Raw genomic sequence first — 21,207 nt, forward strand, 5'->3', positions numbered from 1 at the left:
CCCAGTACTGACTGATTAGGGCGAATTTCCTGCGTCACCGCCCTCTTTTCTCTGTGTGGGTGAGATCATCAGCTCTGAAAGAGCACTGTTATCAGTATATGTTGTGCATGAAACAGTTCTCACCTAGAATACACAGGAATACCACCTTTGTCTGTAGAATCATTTTCTGTCAGGCTGAACTAAAAGACTTCAACTCTCTTTAGCTTCTTTCTGTACAAAGTTCATGATTCATTCATCAAATGTTTTCCATTTTTTGGTATTTCTTCTTTATTTCTCACAGAGCATCAAACCCAGGGCGATCGGTTGTTCTTGCACTTAATGCAGCAGACTAAAAATGTCTTTATTCACATGCAGCAGTAGGTTGTCAGATTACAGAAGAGAGACAGGACGTAAGACATAATATTAAAGTATTTCCACATAGGTCTACAAATGCAAAACAAAACAAAAGGCTAGCCTCGTAGTAAACCTCCAAGCAGAAAAGGCAAAGCAGAAAAAACTGTGCAAAACGATGCAATGACACTACCACTGATTGTAGCACAGAGTGAACACACTACTTTCATTGTTTCAAAGCAAAGCGGACTGTGTGTTGTCTCCATCTTGGGCACATTCCCACTACTGTACTGCTCCCGTATAAAATACTGTATTAAGGTATTGCTCAGATGGTGTAATATGTAGTAATGGCACAGGGTGGTGGTTCAGTCAAATATGTTCAATGGGCACATTTATTTAGCAGAATTTAAACCTGTCACTTGTTGTTGTTGTTGAGTCCACTTGTTGTTATCTTGAACTGAAGTTTTTATTTTAGTGCAACCTTTTTGTCTGTAGATGGTGGGAAAAGCCCAAATTTTGGTTTATAAATACAGTATAATTTAATCACAGAGTGACAAGCCAAATGGCTTCAGACCAGTGAAACAGGGAGGACTTAATGTATTTACCAAATCAACACACAGAAAGTTATAAAAAGCACCTTTTATATATAAAAATCTATAATGCGCTGCCTTTTCTATTTCTTTTCTCATAATCGTAACCAGAATGTTAATATAAGAAGAACGACCTCAATTACAATAAGAACTATTGTGAAAAAATGGAGCGTTTCACAAGTTTTAAGCACTCGGTTTTCCTCAGAATGAAACATTCTTCTCATTTTTGACTTCATCAAACAGAAAAAACTTTCAGAACCTTGAATTCAAAACAAGCAAAATTCACATGCAGAACTGTAAGCCTTTTGCTTTCCACTCCCTTCAAGTTATGGGATTGTATTTTTCACTTCCTCTCTGCCTGTTTCATCAGTTTATTGCCCACCCTCTTCCTCACTTATCCTCTTTACAAAAACAATAATAATAAAATTAATAATCTCAGATATAAATTCACCTCACTCCATATCTCAAGTTTTATTTCATTATTTAAATTATCCGTTCTTCATCCCTTCATCAATCATCCTCCCTCTTTTCCAGCGTCTGCCTGGTTTTTATTTTTTGTAGTTGCCAAACTGAATGGCGAACCGGTCGCTCACGCAGCGAAATGCCGCTGGCTGCACCTCCCAGTACTTGACAGGGTTAGAGAACAGGCTGATGCCATTATAGAATGTCCTCTTCATCCCAAATCCACGAGGACAGAAGTCATTCACACCCACTTGGCTGATGTTGTTGGAATGGAGATAAACCACCTAAAAAAAGCCGCAGTGGCAAAGGAGGGACAGTAGAAGAGAGCACTGTGAGAATCAATACCAAATGGAAATCAAAATTGGTTGCACACATTAGATTCACCTGCAGGTATTTCATATCTGGAAGGCCTTGGGGAACACGAGTGAGGCGGTTGTTGTCCAGATGCAGCTCTCTCAGCATGGTCAGGTAGGAAAGGCTGCCGTTCTCTATGTTGCGGATATGGTTAAACCCAAGGCCCAACCTGGAAAATGCCAGGCGAAAGGAACATTTTAAACAGGCAGAAAATGGGCCAATGCATGGCACATTGCACTCAAATGTTTCATGTATTGTGAGCCGAAATAACAGGATAATTCCAGATTATTATCACTTTAAGAAAGTTATATTAAGCCAGGTGAGGAATAGGGCCACGTCAGCCTGTCTCTACTACTATAAATGCAGCACGATGCCACAGGAGCAGAGGAAGAAAGTCTTTGTTCTCATCTGTGTAGCAACTTAATGGGCTGAAAAATGAAGCATATGTGGCAAAAAATGAGGTACCTGCTGGGGCTATTCGAGGACGGAAAGTGTCTCAATCCCCACAGACGTTCATGTTAAAATGCCCACGCTAACAGCAATAAAAGCATGTTTGCAATGTGGCATAAAAACATAGTTTAACCCTTCATAACATCTTCATGGTGAACGTCTTTTAGCCCACTTCATTGTGATAGTGGCTGATAGTCAGGGCAGTGCTCTGCTGGCACAAGGAGCTTTAGCCAGTCACTGTCTGCCAGTCCTTACCTCCAATATTTAACCTTTACATGCACGAGTGACCTCACCCTCCACTCGTCCATAGGTGGGTCAAAAATGATGCGTGTTAGGATCGTTGTGTTTATACTTTTGTCATTTTGGTTAAAAATAATCATTTGTGTTACATTTTGTACTAAACTTTGTTCCACACAAGATGATGATTTCATGTTTAAACGTTTAGAAAATTAGAATAGAAAAAAATTACACAACAGAACAACGTTGAGATCAATTTGTTTGTGTGAAAGAGAATATATGCACATGTGTCCAGACAATTCCTCTCTCTTTATTGCCTTGTCCTTCACTGTAGTTGTGACAAACCAGCTGTTTCTGGCTGTAATCATTGCACACAGTGCATTTCCACACCGACTGCTGACTTTATGATCTTTGTTATATGGAATATTGTTGTCTTTGGTTGGCCCTGTCTGCTGTTTTCCTGTGGCCGAGTTTTAGCTTTTGGCACCCTACACCTTTGCTTCATTGATTGGAGTTTGCAGTTGGAGGCAACTTCCAGCCGACTTCTCTTATTGCCACACCAGGAAGACCCATCATGCGTTGGTGATACCATTCTTGAATTCAGGGTGCTTAGCTGTGAAGAAGGTGTCGGCATCAAGGCTGGCAATGTCAAGTTGTACCACAGCAGCATGGGCCACCTCTATGTTTTACACTTGCAGGTGCAGAGTGGGTGCCAACCATCTGGTCCATAGCATCTACATCTGCTTTGGTCTTGTTTTAGAATATGAAAAATTGTGGGGTTTTTTCACTTTTCTGGTACCAGCCACCATTTTGTTGTGATACATTGTGCTCAGGGGTACAACAGTCATTCATCTCTTGCTGACTTAGCTGAGCACTGTAAGGCTGCCATTGAATCCAAACTCAGTGCTGTAAACGCCCCAGGAGTCAGTAGCCTTCATCAGAGGAAGGATGTCTGCTTTGTCCTATTGTAGAGTCCCCACAATCGTGTCTCCAGCAGCAAAAGGCACACAGGGGGGAACGTTATCCATGGTGATGCTGCATCTTGTCTTTCTGAACGGACTGCACAATTGCTGGTCAGTGGTTTCCCCCAGATTCTTATGAACTTTGGCACAAGCTAGTCGCCTACAGTGGGGATGAATCGCTGCCTGAAGGCTGAATGAAGGCTGTCTGTTAGTTAAATAATCCTTGAGAGGTTGCACTCTTTGTGGTCCAAAAATATATATCGCTGACAGCCCCAGTTGATAAGAAGGGTCCCATGAAATTCCATAGAAAGAAGATGCAAGTCATTTTGTCAAATGTAGGAAAGGTCAGGTAAAAATTTCAATATATAAAACATGTTTTTTTGAGGAACTGGTCAAATATGAAATAATTACAACTTTTCATTACAAAGATACTACAAGACAACAACCTCACCAGGTCGTTTTGAGCCACTTATAAGGGTTAAAGTCGGTGAACAGGACCTCTCCACTGTGTTATCTAAAAATGATAACCGCATCGTCCGAGAAAACAACATTACTGCAAAATGTGGATCACAGAAACCAATGGTTGATCTCACAGTGGCTACGTCTATTTGTTTTGTATTTCTTTTATAAGTAGCCTACAGTTTGAACTCCATACAGACTGCATTTGTGCTCTCTGTGATTACTTTTGGTTTCTAGACATTCTAATGCTTTTCCTTTAACACGAGAGAAATCCTGCAGGGGAGACGTATGCAGAAAAGAGATGGAAGAAACTTGGAACAGCCATTAAAAGACATGATGGCTCTTTCTGACAGAAGATATTTTCATATGTTGTCCAAACATGTGCAGCAAATAAATATTCAAGTCATCTGACAAAAGTTGTCCTATAATGTTTTTAAACCTTTCATGGTTTTGCCCGTGATGTCTTCACACCACACATGCTGCACGGTGTGGGTCAGCTCCCTGCTACTTTCAGTGGCCTGTCAATGTAATTTGTATTATTACCCCTAAGGGGCACTGCTGACTGGGAATGTGATCAGGGTGCAAGAACTCAGCTGTGCTCAGAAATGAGTCTGGTGTTTGAGTGTGAAGGAGACCTGTAGAGGTTTTTGTAGCGGCTCAGGTCCTCCAGCTCCACAGCCTGGATCTGATTGTGGTCCAGATGAAGCTCATGGAGACTCTGTGGGAGATCTGAAGTGCAGATAACATAGATGTAAGACTTCACTTCAGCGAGACAACAGATTTGTGTCTTGCTGGACATTCCTTTTTTGTCATGTTGACCATTTGCTTTTTATTTAAATATCTAAAAGGGACAGATGCAGAAATCTGAGCATTCAAATGTTTTTGGGGTCTATCACAATGTGCTACAGGGCACATAAAAACACTGCTGTATATATTTACTAAAGAAAACACTCTACTGTAAATCTACCAAATACTAGAATGTTGAAAGATCTCTAGCATTTTAGCCACAAAGCTAAGTTTTTACCTTTTGGGACTCCGGTTAGTTTGGCCTCTGATATACGCAGAAAGTTCAGTTTCAGTCCCTTAAACGCTCCAGGTTCAAATCCACTGTTCTGGATGGGATTTGCTCCCATTTCTGTAAAAAACAAAAAAACATCATAGCATGAAATAAAATACCTTCCCTTTAATCTTTAAAATCCAATGCCAATGCAACGCAGTAGCAAAGCATCACAGAATGTCCTCTAGGATTCTGACCTATGCAGTTCATGTTATTCAGTCCTGCGAACGCTCCAGCTGGGACCTTCCTGATGCGGTTCTCATGGATCCTTATCTCTACCAGAGAGGCAGGCAGGTTTTTGGGGATAGTGGTCAGCAAATTCTTGGAGAAGTAGAGCTTCTGCATGTGCTTCAAAGGAACAAATGCTCTGGGGTGGACTTTGGAAATAAGATTATTCCTCAGAGACAGGCCCTAAAAAGAAGCAACAACCAAAGAGAGACCAAATTCAACACCCATTTGGTCTATGAGCTACCAGGAAGTCAGAAAATGAAAGGGAAAAAAGAAAAATGAAGCACAAAATGTGAAAATCATTATTTATGCCCTCTGCTCCTACTATAAGCGTGTTTCAGCTAGAAGACTCCCCACCTACACTGGCTGAAAGATGGAGACAGATGTAGTTGATGTAAGCAGAACTCAATAGAGATGGTATTGTGTTATTTCATGTCAGGGGTTTCCTAAACTGCCAGACTTAATATTTCTCTTGGTCAGAGCTCCAGAATGTGGGTCAGCAGTAAGCAAAGCCTTATTGCTGAGAGAGCTCGAATACTCCCATTTGGCTTCAGGCTCCAACTTTAATACAATTAAAGCTCTCATAGCGGAGGACGACAGAAAGCAAGGAAATTAACCTTTAAATCCCAGAGAAATGGGGGTCTTAATTATATTTCTCACTACCGAAGCCAACACAAGCTGAGATGACTGAGTTGCAGATCTTCGAGAAATGCTGAGCCGATTCTTAAGAATGTAACTGAACCAAATGCTGATGCCTTTAATGAAAAAAGGAGTAGATAGCAAGCTGCTTAACAGTCCCACAGGTTAAAAAATACATATAAACTCCTTACATATTTTAGTAACCTGAGAATTAATCATTAGAGTTGTAATCATTTCTACAATTGATTGTTGTGAATTCAGGTTGTGTGAGACAGAGGCGGCTGTTTGGCTGTGGGTCCCATTCAGGCAGTGAAAAATGTTAAGTACAGCCGTTCCTTTATTGTGAAGGGGAGTGGGGAACATGTTGTGCAGTGTTTCTGGCTCTTACATATAGGTTAGTAAGGCCTTTGAAGTCGTTCTCTTTAATCTCAGTGATACGGTTGTTCTGCAGGTCCAGGAACTTGGTGTCTCGAGGGATATTCTTTGGCACCTCGGTGAAACCTGAAGACAAAAGCAGTGAAAACACAGAAGGGCATCAACCTCTGGTAAACGCTCCCATGGGTGACTACAAACCAACACCCTATAAGCCAGTTTGTTTTAAACTGGGAACTTCTAAGACTACTTCAACCAGACACCGACTTTGGAAAATAAATAGACAGTGTGTGGTTTAAAGGCCTAAGAATTAACCCAATCACACTCCCACACTGTAGCAAATGAGTACCTTGGTGCTCCTTGTCTATTATTTTAATGAAAGGTGGACATAGACACGACCATGGAGGTCACACACGCACGTCAGCACGCCGTGTATAGCTACCATTATTGGTTTGTCGCTGACAAGGACAAGCATACACACTGTCGCACACAGAAACATAAATTCCCCTCCCACCAGATGGGGACACCAGATGTTTCCCATCTGGTTTCCAATTTGACAGAAGTCACAAAGGATGTGATTTAAATACTATAAAGTCACACATCAAATAGAAAGGAGACTGGCACAGCCCTGACATCTACAGACGAATAAAAGCTGTGTGTGTGTTAATGTGTGAGTGGTGGGTAAGTGTTGAATTGAGAAGAAGTCTTTGCATTTTAACCTGATTGTGACTTGAGTGGTCTGTTACAGTCAAGCACTTTCTCTCCTCACAGTATTGTTTTGAACTTCACTCATGAATCATTCGAGACTTCCCAGAATATTTGTGTTCTGTGAATCAATATTATACAAATATCTGTCAGAAGAAAGAGCTGAATGTTTGATTTTTAACACTATTTCATGATGTGAAAACACTGAATGTTTCATCACTGAAGGGCACAGTCTGTTATCTTTGGTTACCAAGCGATAAATTCAAACGGCCTAGAACAGACTGCGACACGTGAACACCAAAGTGGCGTTAGAAAATACACCTTTGCTATTTTGTTCAGGGAGCTCTGGAAAAATGACTCAGCGCACGGATAAACACAGCTACCAGTGATCATTAACAAGACCACATCAAAGAGCCACGTGGACGAGTGTATCAGATGTGGTAGCTTAATCCAGACAGGCCACAGTGGACGAATCCCAACCAGGGACGACCTCATCTGGACCGAGGACATGATGCAACTGGGCATGCTGGTGAGAGAGTGCCAGCTGTCCCACTGGGAGCGAGTTTGCCACCAACCACATCTGACCCACAGAGCTGTCCATCTAGAGGTAATTTTAGATATATGGCTTTGGTTGTGCTGTGCCACACCCTCCATGACACCACATAAGATTAGCCTTAGTCGCTCCCTCTGACATTCGGCTCCGACCGCGTCCTCACAGAGAGATCTAGTGCAGATTTTGCCTTTAGAGAGCAAATATACATTCGTGAAAGCTGTGTGGAAAATATCGAGTTTCTATCCTCAGTATATTCTTTAAATCATAAACCACGCTCTGCATTTATGATTTCTTTTTTTGTTTAAACATGCAATAAAGTTATTACAGCTGCTGTGAGACTCTAAGGGTGCAGGATGTTACCAGGATGATTCATGTGGTAGGAAATATTTACCTTGCAGTCAACGCCTGCAGCTTTTGGCAGGCCTCCTGCCAGTTGGAAACCTTCAAATCTGCATGCCAGGCATCAAAACTAACAAACTTGATGGGAATACCTAGGAAAAAGCTTTCACCGAGACCCTGATTAAATGAATCCTTAAACCCTCTAAACCTCAAACCACCGCTCTTCAACCACATCTGCCACAAATCTCAAAGCCTTTACCGCAAACTGACAAAACTAGCACCCTCTAAAACCCCAGTTCAACTCAACACAAATACTCAACATCATGCTGGGATCCACACTGAGAGGAGACAGACGCCAGCACCAAAATACATCTGTTCTAAATAAGCACTTGACATCTCGGAAATTATACGCTTCCACATTTACCCGCTGCTGAAAGACCAGGGACAGTAAGTATATAGAGGTTGTAAAATGATGATTCGACAAAACCATTATGTCTAAACCAAGGCGTCTTATTAGAGTTATATAGCTAGTATAATGTGAAAAATCTTTACATCCATAATTAAGACATAACTCAGTTTCTTTTAGTCTCTTTTAAAATGTCTGCAGTGACTAAATTGTACTGGATGCTTTTATGGAAACGACTTAACTCACAGACAGACAGTAAAAACATAATGCAAACTTTGGCACAGTTCTGCTTTTATTTTTATCTACTGGAAAAGCAAAAATATATTTTTAAACAAACCGCTAATACTAGCTCAACGTGGTTTATTCCTCATAGTGAATATAACTGCAAATAATCCTCACGAGGTGTTAAAATCATAAAAGAAAAACTCAATATTTAATTTAATTTCCTTCAATAAAGTTTTATTGAATTGAATTGTTAACATCTTGTTAAATGGTTTAATTCTCAAGCTTCCACCTCATTGTCTTTCACATCACCTAGCTAGCTAGCGAGCTAGCGAACTAACAAGGTGCATACAGCACTTAGCTGCGTATTTATGCTGTTTATTTGCCATTTTAGAGAATTTTAAATGTCTTTGGCCATATTTTAGAACTACTAGGAATTGAGACTTTTACTTCTTTACCTTCTAATAACTGCCTATTAATAACATACAGAAGTTGTACATTAATATGTCAAGATAGAAATACATTCTCACCTTTTCAGTACTTAATACTTATAAGGTTTTTTAATCTAAACCAGCAAAAACTAACAATTGTTAGAAGTGTCTAAATAGGCTTTCTAACTCTGAACATGTTTTCTATCTAAAGTGAAGTTCTACTCATATTTCCCCAGCAGTTTGATCTTCATGCTCGTGTGTGACTGTCTCCGAAGTACAAAGACAGTCACACAAGGTCACTCGTTCAAAGCTGGCTGCTTTTCACACACATGCATTTCCACACAAAATATGCAGATCTTTTATTTCCAAGAACTGAAAAAGCTCTTTCCTTAGACCATTTGGTTATCTGCATTTCCATAATAGTTTCCAAGAATAAGACTGCTTAAGTATAAAAAGAAACTCAACAGCTGTTTTTACACATCTTTTTAGCAAGTGACTATATCTCGCACTACTCCTCTTCAGCCCAGTTGGTTACAACAACGCAGAAGATTAAATAAGCGTAATGAGGTGACCAAGATGAAAAATTAAGCAATGTGGAAGTGCCAAAAACTGTGAGCCCATCAGAGCCGAAATAAACATGCTTATGTTTAAACGTTGTTATATTGTTCTTGGTATCTATAGCTACAATTTCCTGCTTGGCAACTATGAAGTGGATGATTTCTGTTTTTTACACCTTCTTATGAAGTCAGCATCCCAACTTCACATCACAGTGAATTACGAATGCATTTTGTTTCACAAAGCTTTAACTGACAAATTTCCAGGTTTGCCCTCTTGTCTGAATATTGTCATGTCTGGCTTCAACAAACCAACATGGCAATCCCCAAAATGACAAGTGTGCAACTTGCAATCTGCAAACCAAAAGTGTGACTCACTGTCACCACTCCATCTATTTTACAGTCTTTTTTTAGAGGCACTTCACCAACAGTGAGCATACGAGAGACTGAGGTAGTATTGTTTGAATAGTAATGTTAGTTGTAGCAAAATTAGTGTCAAATTGTCCAAATTGCTGCAACTACATCAGACAGAAATATTCCCTGGAACTAAATTTAGCTACTGCCTCCAGAAGGGGCCCAGGGTCACTAGTCTGTAGGGAAGTAAAACATGAATTTAACTCTAATTATTCTATTAAAGGGGTTTTGTATTATGTGTGTGTTAAATTTTTTTCAGCTGTTGCATTAAACCTTGAAAATACACATTCTGTAACAGAAGAACAAAATTGGGAAAAATAGAACTTTATCTTTTAGACTGGACCACATCTGAGTGGTCCACATCACGGACCACATCTGAGATCCAAAACTTGATGAATAGTTTCAGAATCTTTTTGTTGTATAAGAAAAACATACACTTCTTATTTACAAAGAGCAGTTGGCCTAATTAGGATGCTTTTAAGCAATAATTCCCAGTCCCAGTAACTTGCCTAGTGTTCATGAAATATGTGGTCATTTGTGCTTTTTTTCATATAGAAAAAGGCATAAATAAGTGTTTTATATTGGTTAATAAAGAACAAATGCAAAGAGCAAGTAGTTAGACGTTAAGTTGACATTAATACTAGATGTTACCAAGCATATGTGCAAAAACATTTACAAGACTCATTTACAAAGTTCCCTTTTTGCCCACCGTAGGGTGGCTGTGGCTCAGGAGGTAGAGCGGGTCTCCTACATATCAGAAGTTAGCTGTTCGATTCCCTTCAGTGTGCATCTTGAAGTGCCCTTGGGCAAAATACTGAACCCTGAGTTTCCCTCAGTTCCCTGGAATGTGAATGTGTAGATCAATATTAGACAGAAGTGCCGAGGCATAGATAAAAGTGAGTGTATGAATGCATGTTTTGGGGTAAATGAGGCCAAAAGTGAGCAGAAAGTGTTTCGAGTCAGTCTGAGGATAAAAACGTGTCGTGTAAGTATCAGTTATTTTTTAATTTTCTCTGCCGACCTCTAATTCTCTGACTTTATCACTTTTTTCTTTTATTCTCGGTTACTCCTGACATCTTTTGATATAATCTTTACTCTGTTCTGCTCACACAGTGTCTCCTCCTCTCCCACCCAGTAGCTTCCCTCAAAGTCTGGAACACCAAATCCCTCAAAGACATGCCTTTCCCTGTCAAAATATACCACCATTATCCCAGTGGAGAAATCCCCTCCCTCCCACTCTAAAGAAGGGCTCATAAATGTTATGCAAGGTTTGGACCAGTAAGACAACTATTTTGTTTCCCTTTCTGAACTTCCTGCCACACTCACACACTGTGAAATGAAGACAAAGCTTTACACAAATACATACTGATGCTCTATTTCCTTCCCACACACTCACTAACCGAGATCAGAACACTGGACGACCCTGAGATGGCACTGGCAGCCAAAGGGGCATGTGGGTATTTCGTGAGGGAACAGATCGTCAGCTGAACCCTCTTCAGGATCCCTCATCATTTCCATGGTCATCTCGGCATCCATGCTGTCCAGGGCAAAATCCCAGAAGCCTTTCTGCTCAAAGGGCAAGGCAGAGGAAGGGGAGGGCAGCTGGACCGCGCATAGCAACAGCAGAAAGGAGCAATGTGGCAACATTTTTAATTGAAGCACCTGAAAAGACACAAAGGAACGAGAGTAGCCTTAGCGTTAATGCAACAAAGTAGAAATTTCATCCAGTGTAGAGACATTTTGTGTGTGTGTGTGTGTGTGTGTGTGTGTGTGTGTGTGTGTGTGTGTGTGTGTGTGTGTGTGAACAGGAATATGCACATCTAAGTGTTTCTGAAGTAAGCATGCAGGAGAAAGGAAAACTGCATGGGCAGGGCTGGATACCTGTTCTGTCACAGACAGCACATACTCGCTGGTGTATTTCATTTCACTCTAAACTAGCATGAAATGCTCTGCTCATTCATAATTACAGCCCTACTCTTTATTGCACACCTAGAAGGACGAGTGAAACTAAGGCTATGGAGGGCAAATGCACCGAGTCCCCTCCAGCACTTGCCAGCATTTGACTCTGGGAAGAAAAGTGACTTCAACCGCACCATGTCACTGTCTGCCTCGTGCACACCACAGGTCTCATAAGAGTAAGTCTCTTCTAACTAGCCAATCAGATAGCGCGAGGGACATCACCTACAGTAAATTGTGGAAAAGTTTATTCCTGCAAATGAGCATTGCAACAAAGCCACCATTCATTTACAGGAGAAAGTGGGTGTGCAAGGGCAAATGTGTGCATACAGGTTTGCATGGTTTCTCAGGAAACAGACGCCATGATGTCATAGTATGCGCGTGCACACACACACACACTGCTTACATGTCATCAGACATGTAAGCAGTGTGTGTGCGTGTGCATTTTTGTTTGCCTACTTTACACAGGGTGCACTGACCTAACTAACACTTCAGCACAGTCATTCCTCCCCCTAAAAAGTCATTACTAGAAAAAAAAAGAGCGAGACTGTTAGCAGGTCACTTGAGCCGTGCAGCATACAGAGTCGTAAACATGACCCTAGAGGCTAATCCTATGAAGTGACCTTTTAAGCTCTCATTTTTTCGTGTTAATTCCTCCTCTGATCTCCAGCTCCGTAATCCTGCATAAGACTGAAAAGATGGTTAGTATGCAAATGGGCCTTGATAAACACAAGAGTTTTGTAGCAACATGATCTGTTTTTCACTGTAAACAAGAAGATGAAATGACTCAACTCCCAATATTATCAGAACTAAGGGGAGTACAAGGGGGAGCCGAGGGCGGAGCTAACAGATGGAAGCAAGTGAGCGTGTCTTTAGAGCATTCGAGCCTCTCGTGAGTAAATATTGAGTTGTGAGCTCTTATTTAAGAAAATAATGTATTAATTCTCTGACCACTGCAATTGCAAATGGAATTTTCTCTACTCAAAGAAATAATGGTATTATTTAAGGAAAGAAGAAAGACGTGGATGTGGACCTGGCCAGGAAGCACAAATATCTGGCCCCTGTAGTTTGCTCCCTGCAATAAAAATAGCTGCCAAATTATACCAGAAAAGAAAAAGCACCACTGGCCTTGGCTTGGTCAGAAGAATGCAGCCAAAAGGACACAGCTAGGGCATATAGTCAGCATCACACAATGACACGCAGCACACAAAAGAGCTGGAAGATATACAGAAGACACCACTAGACCTATTTATACACCTACAATTTCTGCAGTTTGTCCCTTTGCAACATTATGGGAGGTATAAGAAGTATACGTTGTAAATCCACAAAAAGTGTCACCCATGATCTAATTTGTGGAGCCTTTTTCTCTCAGTCAGACCAAAGAATTGAAGCGATGTGACAGACGATTTGCAGACAGAGGTGCTGAGCATCAAAGAGAAGAAAAAAAGGGAGACAGGAACAAGTCCGATACGGTTTATTATCACCCAGGAATTACATACAAAGCTACTATAAACACGTCATGAAGATAAGCCTTTACTATGTCCCACAATTAAGGAGTCGGTAATACCCACTTTTATCCAACCCTGGTGTTTGTACATATGAATTTCTTTCCCTCCAGCTGTGAGCTGTGAAACATCCGGGCTGAGACGGAAACAAACCAAAGCCTTCAGCCTTAATTGTTGTTGCCTTGGCTCTTCATCTCGCCTCCCATCCAAAGGGCGAGTGGTTTAATGGATGGATGGCTGGCTATTCCTGTCTCACTTTACTGTCTGCAGTGTGTGTGTGTAGCTGGAGGGAGTGCAGACGACACAAAAAAGGAAAAAGGAAAGAGCAGAACGATAATTATGAGACAGACAGAGAGAAGAAAGAAAAAGTGGGAGTTGTGTGTAAGCAGAAGGTTGTGGGCAACAAGGGAGCCGAAGGATCACAGGAACAAAAGAAGGACTTTCCAAGTCGTAGCATCTCTCCTGCACTACTTGGCAAAAATTAAGTGAACACTCAGTCGATATCTTTGCCTTTTGGACTTTACATCTATTTTTAGTGCTTTTAACTAAAACACTGAGTCTGAATTGACAGAAACTGCACCTGAATTTGCAGCTGCAACCAGGCTAATGTTTTTCGTTTGGGAAGAAATCCCCTTTAAATCTATGCGTATCCACATGCTTTTGAGAATACAGCGCTGCTACTGATCCCTCGGGCTCGGTGCTGAAACAGCACAAGCACAAACATCCCTCTACCTTCAAAAAAAAGTGAACAGACCAAAGACGGAAAATTAAGGAATTTCCCTGCAAGCTTAAAGATGCCTCACTCTCAGTTTGTCAGTCACGCCCACATACTCACACTTAATATGTCTGTGTAAACAACCACATGTGGTTGAAGCTGTCATAACAGGCAGGCGAAAACAGAAACTTCCAATTCTTCACTGTTGAATTCAAATGTGAAAATTGGACAAGAGGGAGAGGCAAGAGACGTAGATTCTGAGACAGAGCACAGTAAAGTCTGCTTTCGGCTGCTCCTTTATTCACATGGTGGGTATCTCTCCATGTTTCATTTGGCTGTTTTTTATGCCGGATGTTCTTCCTGACGCAACCCCAAAAGGATGTGAGGTTGCATCAGGACGTAGTTCTGGTAAAAAGCATCCATCAAGTCCTGGGTTATTCATCGCTCCTCACATCACTGCACTGTGTTACAGCCAGAGTTCATAAAAATGATAGCATTTGCCTTTTTCAAGCTAAACATACATATGTTTAAACTCAGTGCTCTCTGAGATGCCAGTAATGTCACTCTGTTCTGCAGATGAAAGAGAGGAAACATTCATCTTTTTCCTACTTTGACCCCTACGAGAGATGAGGTCTCACCCTGTGACATCGCTGTACAGTGAACCTGACGTAAAACGCACCTCGTTTTCATCCTCTGGAACAGTACAGCTCAGCTTTGAGTTGAGTTGGCAGAATTAAGGTGGGGCAGAGAGCTCAGCAAGTGCCAGCTGGCTCTGCAACACCACTGTATTGGCAGCCGCCACGTCAACGCTTGGTGCCGATTAAGATCACACGGTGGCTCCAAGTGATCACAGTGCTGACTGTGCTGAAACGATCTGACATGGCTTAACATGGCGTTGCAGAGAATAAATAGAAATCTGGTCACTGAGTGAGAACGTTTTTTCCCCTTGACTTGGACAGAAGCTGCAGTAAACTCGGACACACGTCACCTGCTTTAATAACCTTGTGTCAGAGTTTATTAACTCACGAATACATGACATATGATCTTGTAAGCAGCGTGGGTAACACTGTACACCTGTTTCACATTTTTACACAAGTGTAAACCTACCACAATGTTTGCAAGTAGGATGTCAAACAAACACAAAGACTCTGACACACTCACACGCGTCCCCAATTCATGCACTCTTCAGACAGGCAGGCTGTTAGGCGGGTCTGGTACAAGCATTCGGGTGGAGTTAACTGCCCCAGCGGCTGTAATTTGGTGACTGCCGTCCCTAAAAAAAGGAACTGTTTGGCAGCTCCTCTGATGCCACCAAGCTTGGATGTGGTGGTGAGCAGCTCAGTGCTGCAGAGATGAGGCTTAACCAAATGCACAGCAGTGAGCAGAGCAAAGCTAAAAAGCAAAAAAAGAGCCTAATCAGTCAGCTGGAGAGGAGCGTAGGACCTGAGGATCCACGCCTGTGGGCAGATGAGCCTCAGAGCATGTGGACTATTCCAAAACTTGGGCCAGTTATAAGTGTGGTATGAAGAGAGACTATAAACAATGGTTGCTTTATGACAACCCAAAATGGAACAATTGGCATATTTTATTGTCAAAACATGGCCAAAAAAAGCACAACTTCTAACTGGAGAAAAGAAATGATAACTACCATCTGCAGAGAGAATGTGTAGCTGCATGGGACTGAGTATGCATTTAGGCAAATGTATGGTAGAAAAAATAAATGTAGGCAGCTTCAGGTTGTCTTGGAGATGACCAAAGGTGCACCATAATAAGTGCCCAGGCAGGCAGGTGGACGGATAGACAGAGAGATAGTGAGAATCACAGGACAGACAGAGCAGCAGGTGTAGAGCGGCAATAGGAAAGCAGCCTGTTTGTTCCTGAATCTGTTTGTTCCTGAAGCTTCAGACCATCATTTTGACGGGCTGAAGTCAGACTAACACAGTTTCCCTGTCTTTAAGGAGACAGTTCAGTGTCTCATACAGGGGAGTTAACCACTGGACATATAATGATCATTACAAGACAGAACTGGGTCACTGAGGGAGGAAAAAGGTTGTTCTTCAAAGAGCTTCATATTTTGTCTGCATAATATTATGTTAAAAAACAAAATACAGCTAAGAGGAGAGCGAGCTATAATAATCTTTTTGCCAAAGAAAGTACCTCCACACACAGTGTGTCGGCCTACCCAGAGCTGAATTTGAGGGTAAAGCAGGTCTGTATACAAGAAGGACTCGAAAGGCTGTTTCACTATAATTATTCTCCCAAAATGAGGATGCATGGATGGACCTAAAAGACCTGCTCTACACGATGTTACATTTAGAGCCTGATGATAGAATAAGAGCCCACTTATTTAGAGAACCAACTAAGTGGAAAGAGGTTTGCTTAATTATCTTCTTACCTTTAGAAGATTAGAGCTTGAATGAGCTTTGGAGATTCATTGCGCCATCTTGTGGGCGCCTGGGGTAAGAGCTAAAACTACAGGTCAACGCTATGGACCACAAGATGCAACAGGTTGAATCTCAAAGCCATCAAATACACATATTCATAATCAGATATTTGCAGGGAAATAAATGAATGATTAAAATGATTTCTATTCATTTCTATCAGTGTACTGTGTTTTCAGCTATAAATATAAACGCTGGCAGCTCCATCAAAACTTAAAAAATATTTGGGAAACTTTTTGTTAAAAAAAAAAGAAAAAAGAAAGAAAAAAGCGGAGGCAACTATCTCATTTGAAGTAATACACATTTATACTAAAGTTGCTTCCGAGTCAGCTGCCAAGTTAAAAAGTACATATATTAAAATAACCCAACTCCCCTACCTTTGGGAAAGAAATAAGATTTTTATTCCAAGTTCCAAAAAGTAGGTTGACGATTGCTTTTCTCCCTCTGTGCGTCAGTTTATCTTGGAGATGATAAAATATCCTATATTTTCATCACATTTAGGGATTATCGCGGTGTTTCCCTATGATCCGCTGACATCCAGCCGCAGCTCCCTGTGCAACTGCGTTCCGCGTCAGGCCACCGTGTGCGCGCCTTCCAGTCCAAGTCGAGGAAATGACTGCGTTCCGAGGGAGTTGAGCCCATAAAGTTAACAAGCCAGGCTCTGAGCTTCGGAGAAGAAGGAGGAGGAAGAGGAGGGAGTAGGTCTACTTCCTTGCTGTATTTCAGCAGCCTGCCAGTAACGGCTGAAAGTAGCAGAGCTGTGATATTACAAGCAATCGTTTCTGCAGTGAAACCGCAGCAGATAACATCCACAACTTTGAATAATTAGGGGTCTTTTTATTTACGGCCAGTTCTGTGGAAAGGTCTTGAGCCAACCCTTATTTCCTTATATTTTGCATCCAAGGAGGCAGTTTCTTGTATTTCTTTCAAGTGGCTTTGAGTAATATTTCTGCAGTTTCTCTACAAGACGTCCTAAGTGCATTTAAGTTCATTGGCGGATTTTTCACAAATTTTTAGTTAAGTTCTTGAAACTGACCATTATCAGAGGAATTGTTTTTGTTTGTTAGGCCACTTAACACCGACCTATAAATTATTTAAGCATATAAATGCACCTAACGTAAAGGATGAACCAGTTCGGTGCCTATAAAGAGCTAACATATCCTTTATCTTCTGACATTTTGTTATTAGCAGCCCGCTGCAGAACACATTTGTTTCATCTGTTTCCATTTCTTTAGTTGAATCTATGTCGATAACACAGACCAACAAGGTGGTTTTCAAAGTGCTATTAGCCAAGAACTTGGCATATCTCAGTGTGGTGCAGTGTGTTCTTAAAAATGATGAAACTACACAAGAACTGGACTGAAAATCTGTGACAATGGGTCTTATGGAGTGATGAATCCAAATTTGATTTTTTTTTGCTTCAAATCTAATTATAGGGGAGGAAAGAGATACAAAAGTGAATGTCTATAAAACATAGTATGTCACAGGCTGGATTTCAGCCAGCAGTGTTGGGATCTTGTCAAAATTGATGAAATTATGAAAGCAGAAAAGTAGATTGGATCCAAAATGGAAGCGCTTTCTCTGACTACCAACAGCTTCCTTTTTCAGCACGATAGTGATGCTAACACTGTGCCAGCACAGTAAAACCATACCTGGACAGAAACTCTCACACAGCAACACTATCAGCCATGGACTGACATCCCCGAGCCCGCACCTTACTGAAGCAGCGTGGAGTCATCTAGACCTACAATGAAGCAAAACGGAGCAAACATCCAAAGAAGCACCAAATCACAACAAGGGTTGTGTCAAGAATAAAGGCGGTCGTGCCAAAGATAATCTTGTTAGAACTGTACAAACTCTGCTTTTGCCTTATATGCTGTTTTGTCCATTCACATTTCCTCCTGTTTCAAGATGTCTGCGCATCTATCTCCACATTTACCTAGCACGATATAAATGGCTGCTCAAGACTTTGCACAGCGTTATATGTATACAGTTTTCAAGATGGCTATTAGGGCAGGATGGTGGAACAGTGTTGCTTCACAGCAAGAAGGTCCAGAGTTCAAATCCATCATGTGGCTGGGACTTTCTGTGTGGAGATTTCATGTCCTGTTCAGGTACTCTGGTTCCTCCCACACCCCAAAAACATGCAGTTAGTGGGGTTGGGCTAAAACTGTGACTCTAAATAGGCTGTAGGTGTGTTTATGTGCTCCTCAGTGTTAGCCCACAGACTGGAGTGATCCCCGGCTCTCACCCTGTGGTAGCTGTGATAGGCTCCAGCGCTCCTGCAGCCCTGAACTGGATAAGAATAAAATGAGTTGATGGACAGTGCCAATGATGTTATTCTAGAGGCTTGTCGTGACAAAACAGGTCAGGAAATTCCACTTTTGAATTGCTGTGGAAGAAAATTTGCACGTCGCTCTCTAACAGACTCACACACAGACTCACACATTTTCATTATAGTGCAACTGTAAATATACTGTAGCACCACAGGAGAAGAAGCCGGCCCTCTGAGTGGCCCAAACAGTGAGATAGCACCATTTTTAAGGGACACTGGAAGGTAACAATAAGAAAAATCATAGTTGATTTTTAAGACAATACTTATTTACTGACAATAGAAACGTTTGTGTACTGTATATCCTATGCTTTTTCAGATTACATAAATATCTGCTAAAGAAGGGGGAAACTCCCAGGACATTTAATCCTTCTCTGGGAGTACAGCAGCTACAGCTGTGCTTTATGCTTGCAGATGCTTTCCATGTAATTCTTTAAGCACTGGCAGTCAGCAGCTGGTGAAATAAACCCGTCTTTTATTGTGAAACATCCAGTGGCCCATTTCCGTCTGATTAGTGATAGCAGCTAGTCGCACCACAATAGTGGACAAAGTTTATATTTTAGTTCTGGGATTATAAAACATATGCTTTTGGGCCTTTTTCACAGTTTTCTATTAAGTTTCATTTTGGCAGGATGAAGTGTTGTTTCTAACCGATTTGCCAGCACCCGGACCGAGGGAGCAGTGAGTTTGGCGAGCCACACGATCTTGGAACTCTTATGACATTACACAAGGACTGCCACACAGACATTAATCCATGAGCTCTGCTGCTCCAGGCCTGTCAGCACAAAATCACTTTTGCCATCATATAAACTCAAGAAGAAGCTGACACTGCCTGTCTGACGTTTAGTTATCTACTCTTGTCACTAACAGTGTCGTATCCACAGTGGTGGAAAGGCATGCGGGCCGGATCAGTGCCCTGCAGGGGCTTTTGGCAGGGGACAGTGTTTTGATAAAGGACTTTGCAGATGACATTCCTTCTTTCCCTGCTTCCTCTCTTTCTCCCGTTTGTAAATGTGCTCTTTCCCTCTGCTTCACGCATTTTAATTTTCTGTGTGCCTGTGTGTCTCTCTCGCTGTGGTTCGGTTGATTATGGTGTTGGGCTGTAGCTACAGGGCTTGGCATCTAAATTAAACTCTTTCTGCTCTATACAAGTGTTCATCTAACGTGTCTCCAGAGATTAACACACCCACTAGCTCTTAGACAGCTACTGCCATGATCGAGGCTATGCACCATTGGATGATATTTACTCATATGTTGTTTAGTTCTTTTACACTGTGATTTAACTAAATGAAAAACAATTTCCTACTCAGTGATGCTTATACCTGCAGAGAATGCACAGTTTCAAGTTCTAGCAAAAACAGTGTCCTCACTTTTAGACCCTGCATCCATACTCTCTCTTCTTGCCTCGCGTTATCTGTTTCTCTGTTGTCACAGTCCGAGTCAGGAAGAGAATCTTTTAGCAGTTTTTCTCTGTAAGTGTTGGGCCTTTTTATTTTATCAACCAGCACTTCATCCGCCAACGCCCAATCAAAAAACAAACACAGGAAGCTGTCGTCTCAGGGTAGGATGGAGAGCTACATGGGAGACAAAAAGCTCGACCCCCCTCTAGGGCCGGTCAGACTGAGCTCGACGGGATGCAGACAGCTGCTGGCTATGACAGCGCGTTGATTTAACAGTTTAGTCACGTCACATGTGGCGTCATGCATGGAAGTGAAGTGGTGAGCCCGTGACATTTGCTAAAGACTCCATCTGACAGGCTGTGGAGGCATGTTTAAGGATTTCAATTCAAAACTGATGAATCCATCTGTGCAAAGATGGAAAGGTTAAAAAGAGGAAGAGACACAGCTCGCTCATTTTTGTGCAAAGCTTCGGCTTAGCCTGTAAGTACAGGAACTGCACTATAAATGTGAATGTGCAGTTTCTTAGACAGTAATATGCTGTTTACAAAATGACTGTACAATTATGGAGGTTGGAGGCTGCACCACATGCACAGGGCTGAGAGCACAAATCCAGCATGTGCTCACACGCCCAGGGAGAAAGGATAGAGAAGGATATGTGGGTCTGTCTCATATTCAGAGGGTACGTCTACCGGATTTTATAACCTGCTTCGCTTTGTCATCAGCTCCATCGTTAATAACACAAATACACTCGCTGTGCTGTTAAGTGTCGATCGCTCCCCGCCTCCCTCCCTCGAGTGTGTTTGTAGCGTCTGCAGGGGGCCTTCTGTTCTTCATTTAGAGCTGCAGGAACACCGCACTCTGGTGAAACCTTATACCTTAAGCCAGCTTGTCAACACAGCAAGCGCACTCTGCGTAAATTACGACTTCGTGCGCTAAACACAACTCAATGTTTTATCGTTTTAATTATACACATTACTCTGAGTGATATACTGTGAAATGTGTTTTGTCTGAGTATGAGTGGATTAACTAATTAAAGAGACTGCTGCAGCATTTGATTGCTCGCACTTGCATGCGTTCTTTTAAAACGCCCTGAA

At 41.7% G+C, this 21,207-nt stretch overlaps 1 protein-coding gene across 1 annotated transcript; it reads right to left on the reverse strand.

Moving 5' to 3' along the window:
* Positions 1 to 242: 242 nt before the first annotated feature.
* bgnb (biglycan b) lies at positions 243 to 17,014 on the reverse strand. The gene is made up of 8 exons (XM_086276426.1): positions 16,759 to 17,014; positions 11,165 to 11,426; positions 6,157 to 6,269; positions 5,099 to 5,312; positions 4,869 to 4,979; positions 4,480 to 4,573; positions 1,767 to 1,905; positions 243 to 1,666 (listed from the first exon to the last, which is right to left on the reverse strand). Exons 2-8 carry the CDS (start codon positions 11,409 to 11,411, stop codon positions 1,469 to 1,471), a joined length of 1,116 nt encoding a protein of 371 aa, XP_086132552.1. The 5' UTR covers positions 11,412 to 11,426; positions 16,759 to 17,014; the 3' UTR covers positions 243 to 1,468.
* Between the last annotated feature and the right edge of the window lie 4,193 nt (positions 17,015 to 21,207).

Source organism: Aulonocara sp. 'chitande type north' Nkhata Bay, linkage group LG20, assembly GCF_057382095.1.
Source record: "Aulonocara sp. 'chitande type north' Nkhata Bay isolate Kocher_YH1m ecotype deep benthic linkage group LG20, A_spYH_male_GT1.1, whole genome shotgun sequence".
NCBI classification, from domain to species: domain Eukaryota; kingdom Metazoa; phylum Chordata; class Actinopteri; order Cichliformes; family Cichlidae; genus Aulonocara; species Aulonocara sp. 'chitande type north' Nkhata Bay.

Bases quoted from the DNA above. Each gene is read 5' to 3' on its own strand.
- bgnb (XM_086276426.1), bottom strand. From the start codon at position 11,411: ATGTTGCCACATTGCTCCTTTCTGCTGTTGCTATGCGCGGTCCAGCTG. The intron at 6,270-11,164 runs GTTAGTGAGTGT...TTTTGTCTTCAG, and splicing joins CGTCCAGTGTTCTGATCTCG to GTTTCACCGAGGTGCCAAAG. The intron at 4,980-5,098 runs GTCAGAATCCTA...TGTTTTTTACAG, and splicing joins GAATAACATGAACTGCATAG to AAATGGGAGCAAATCCCATC.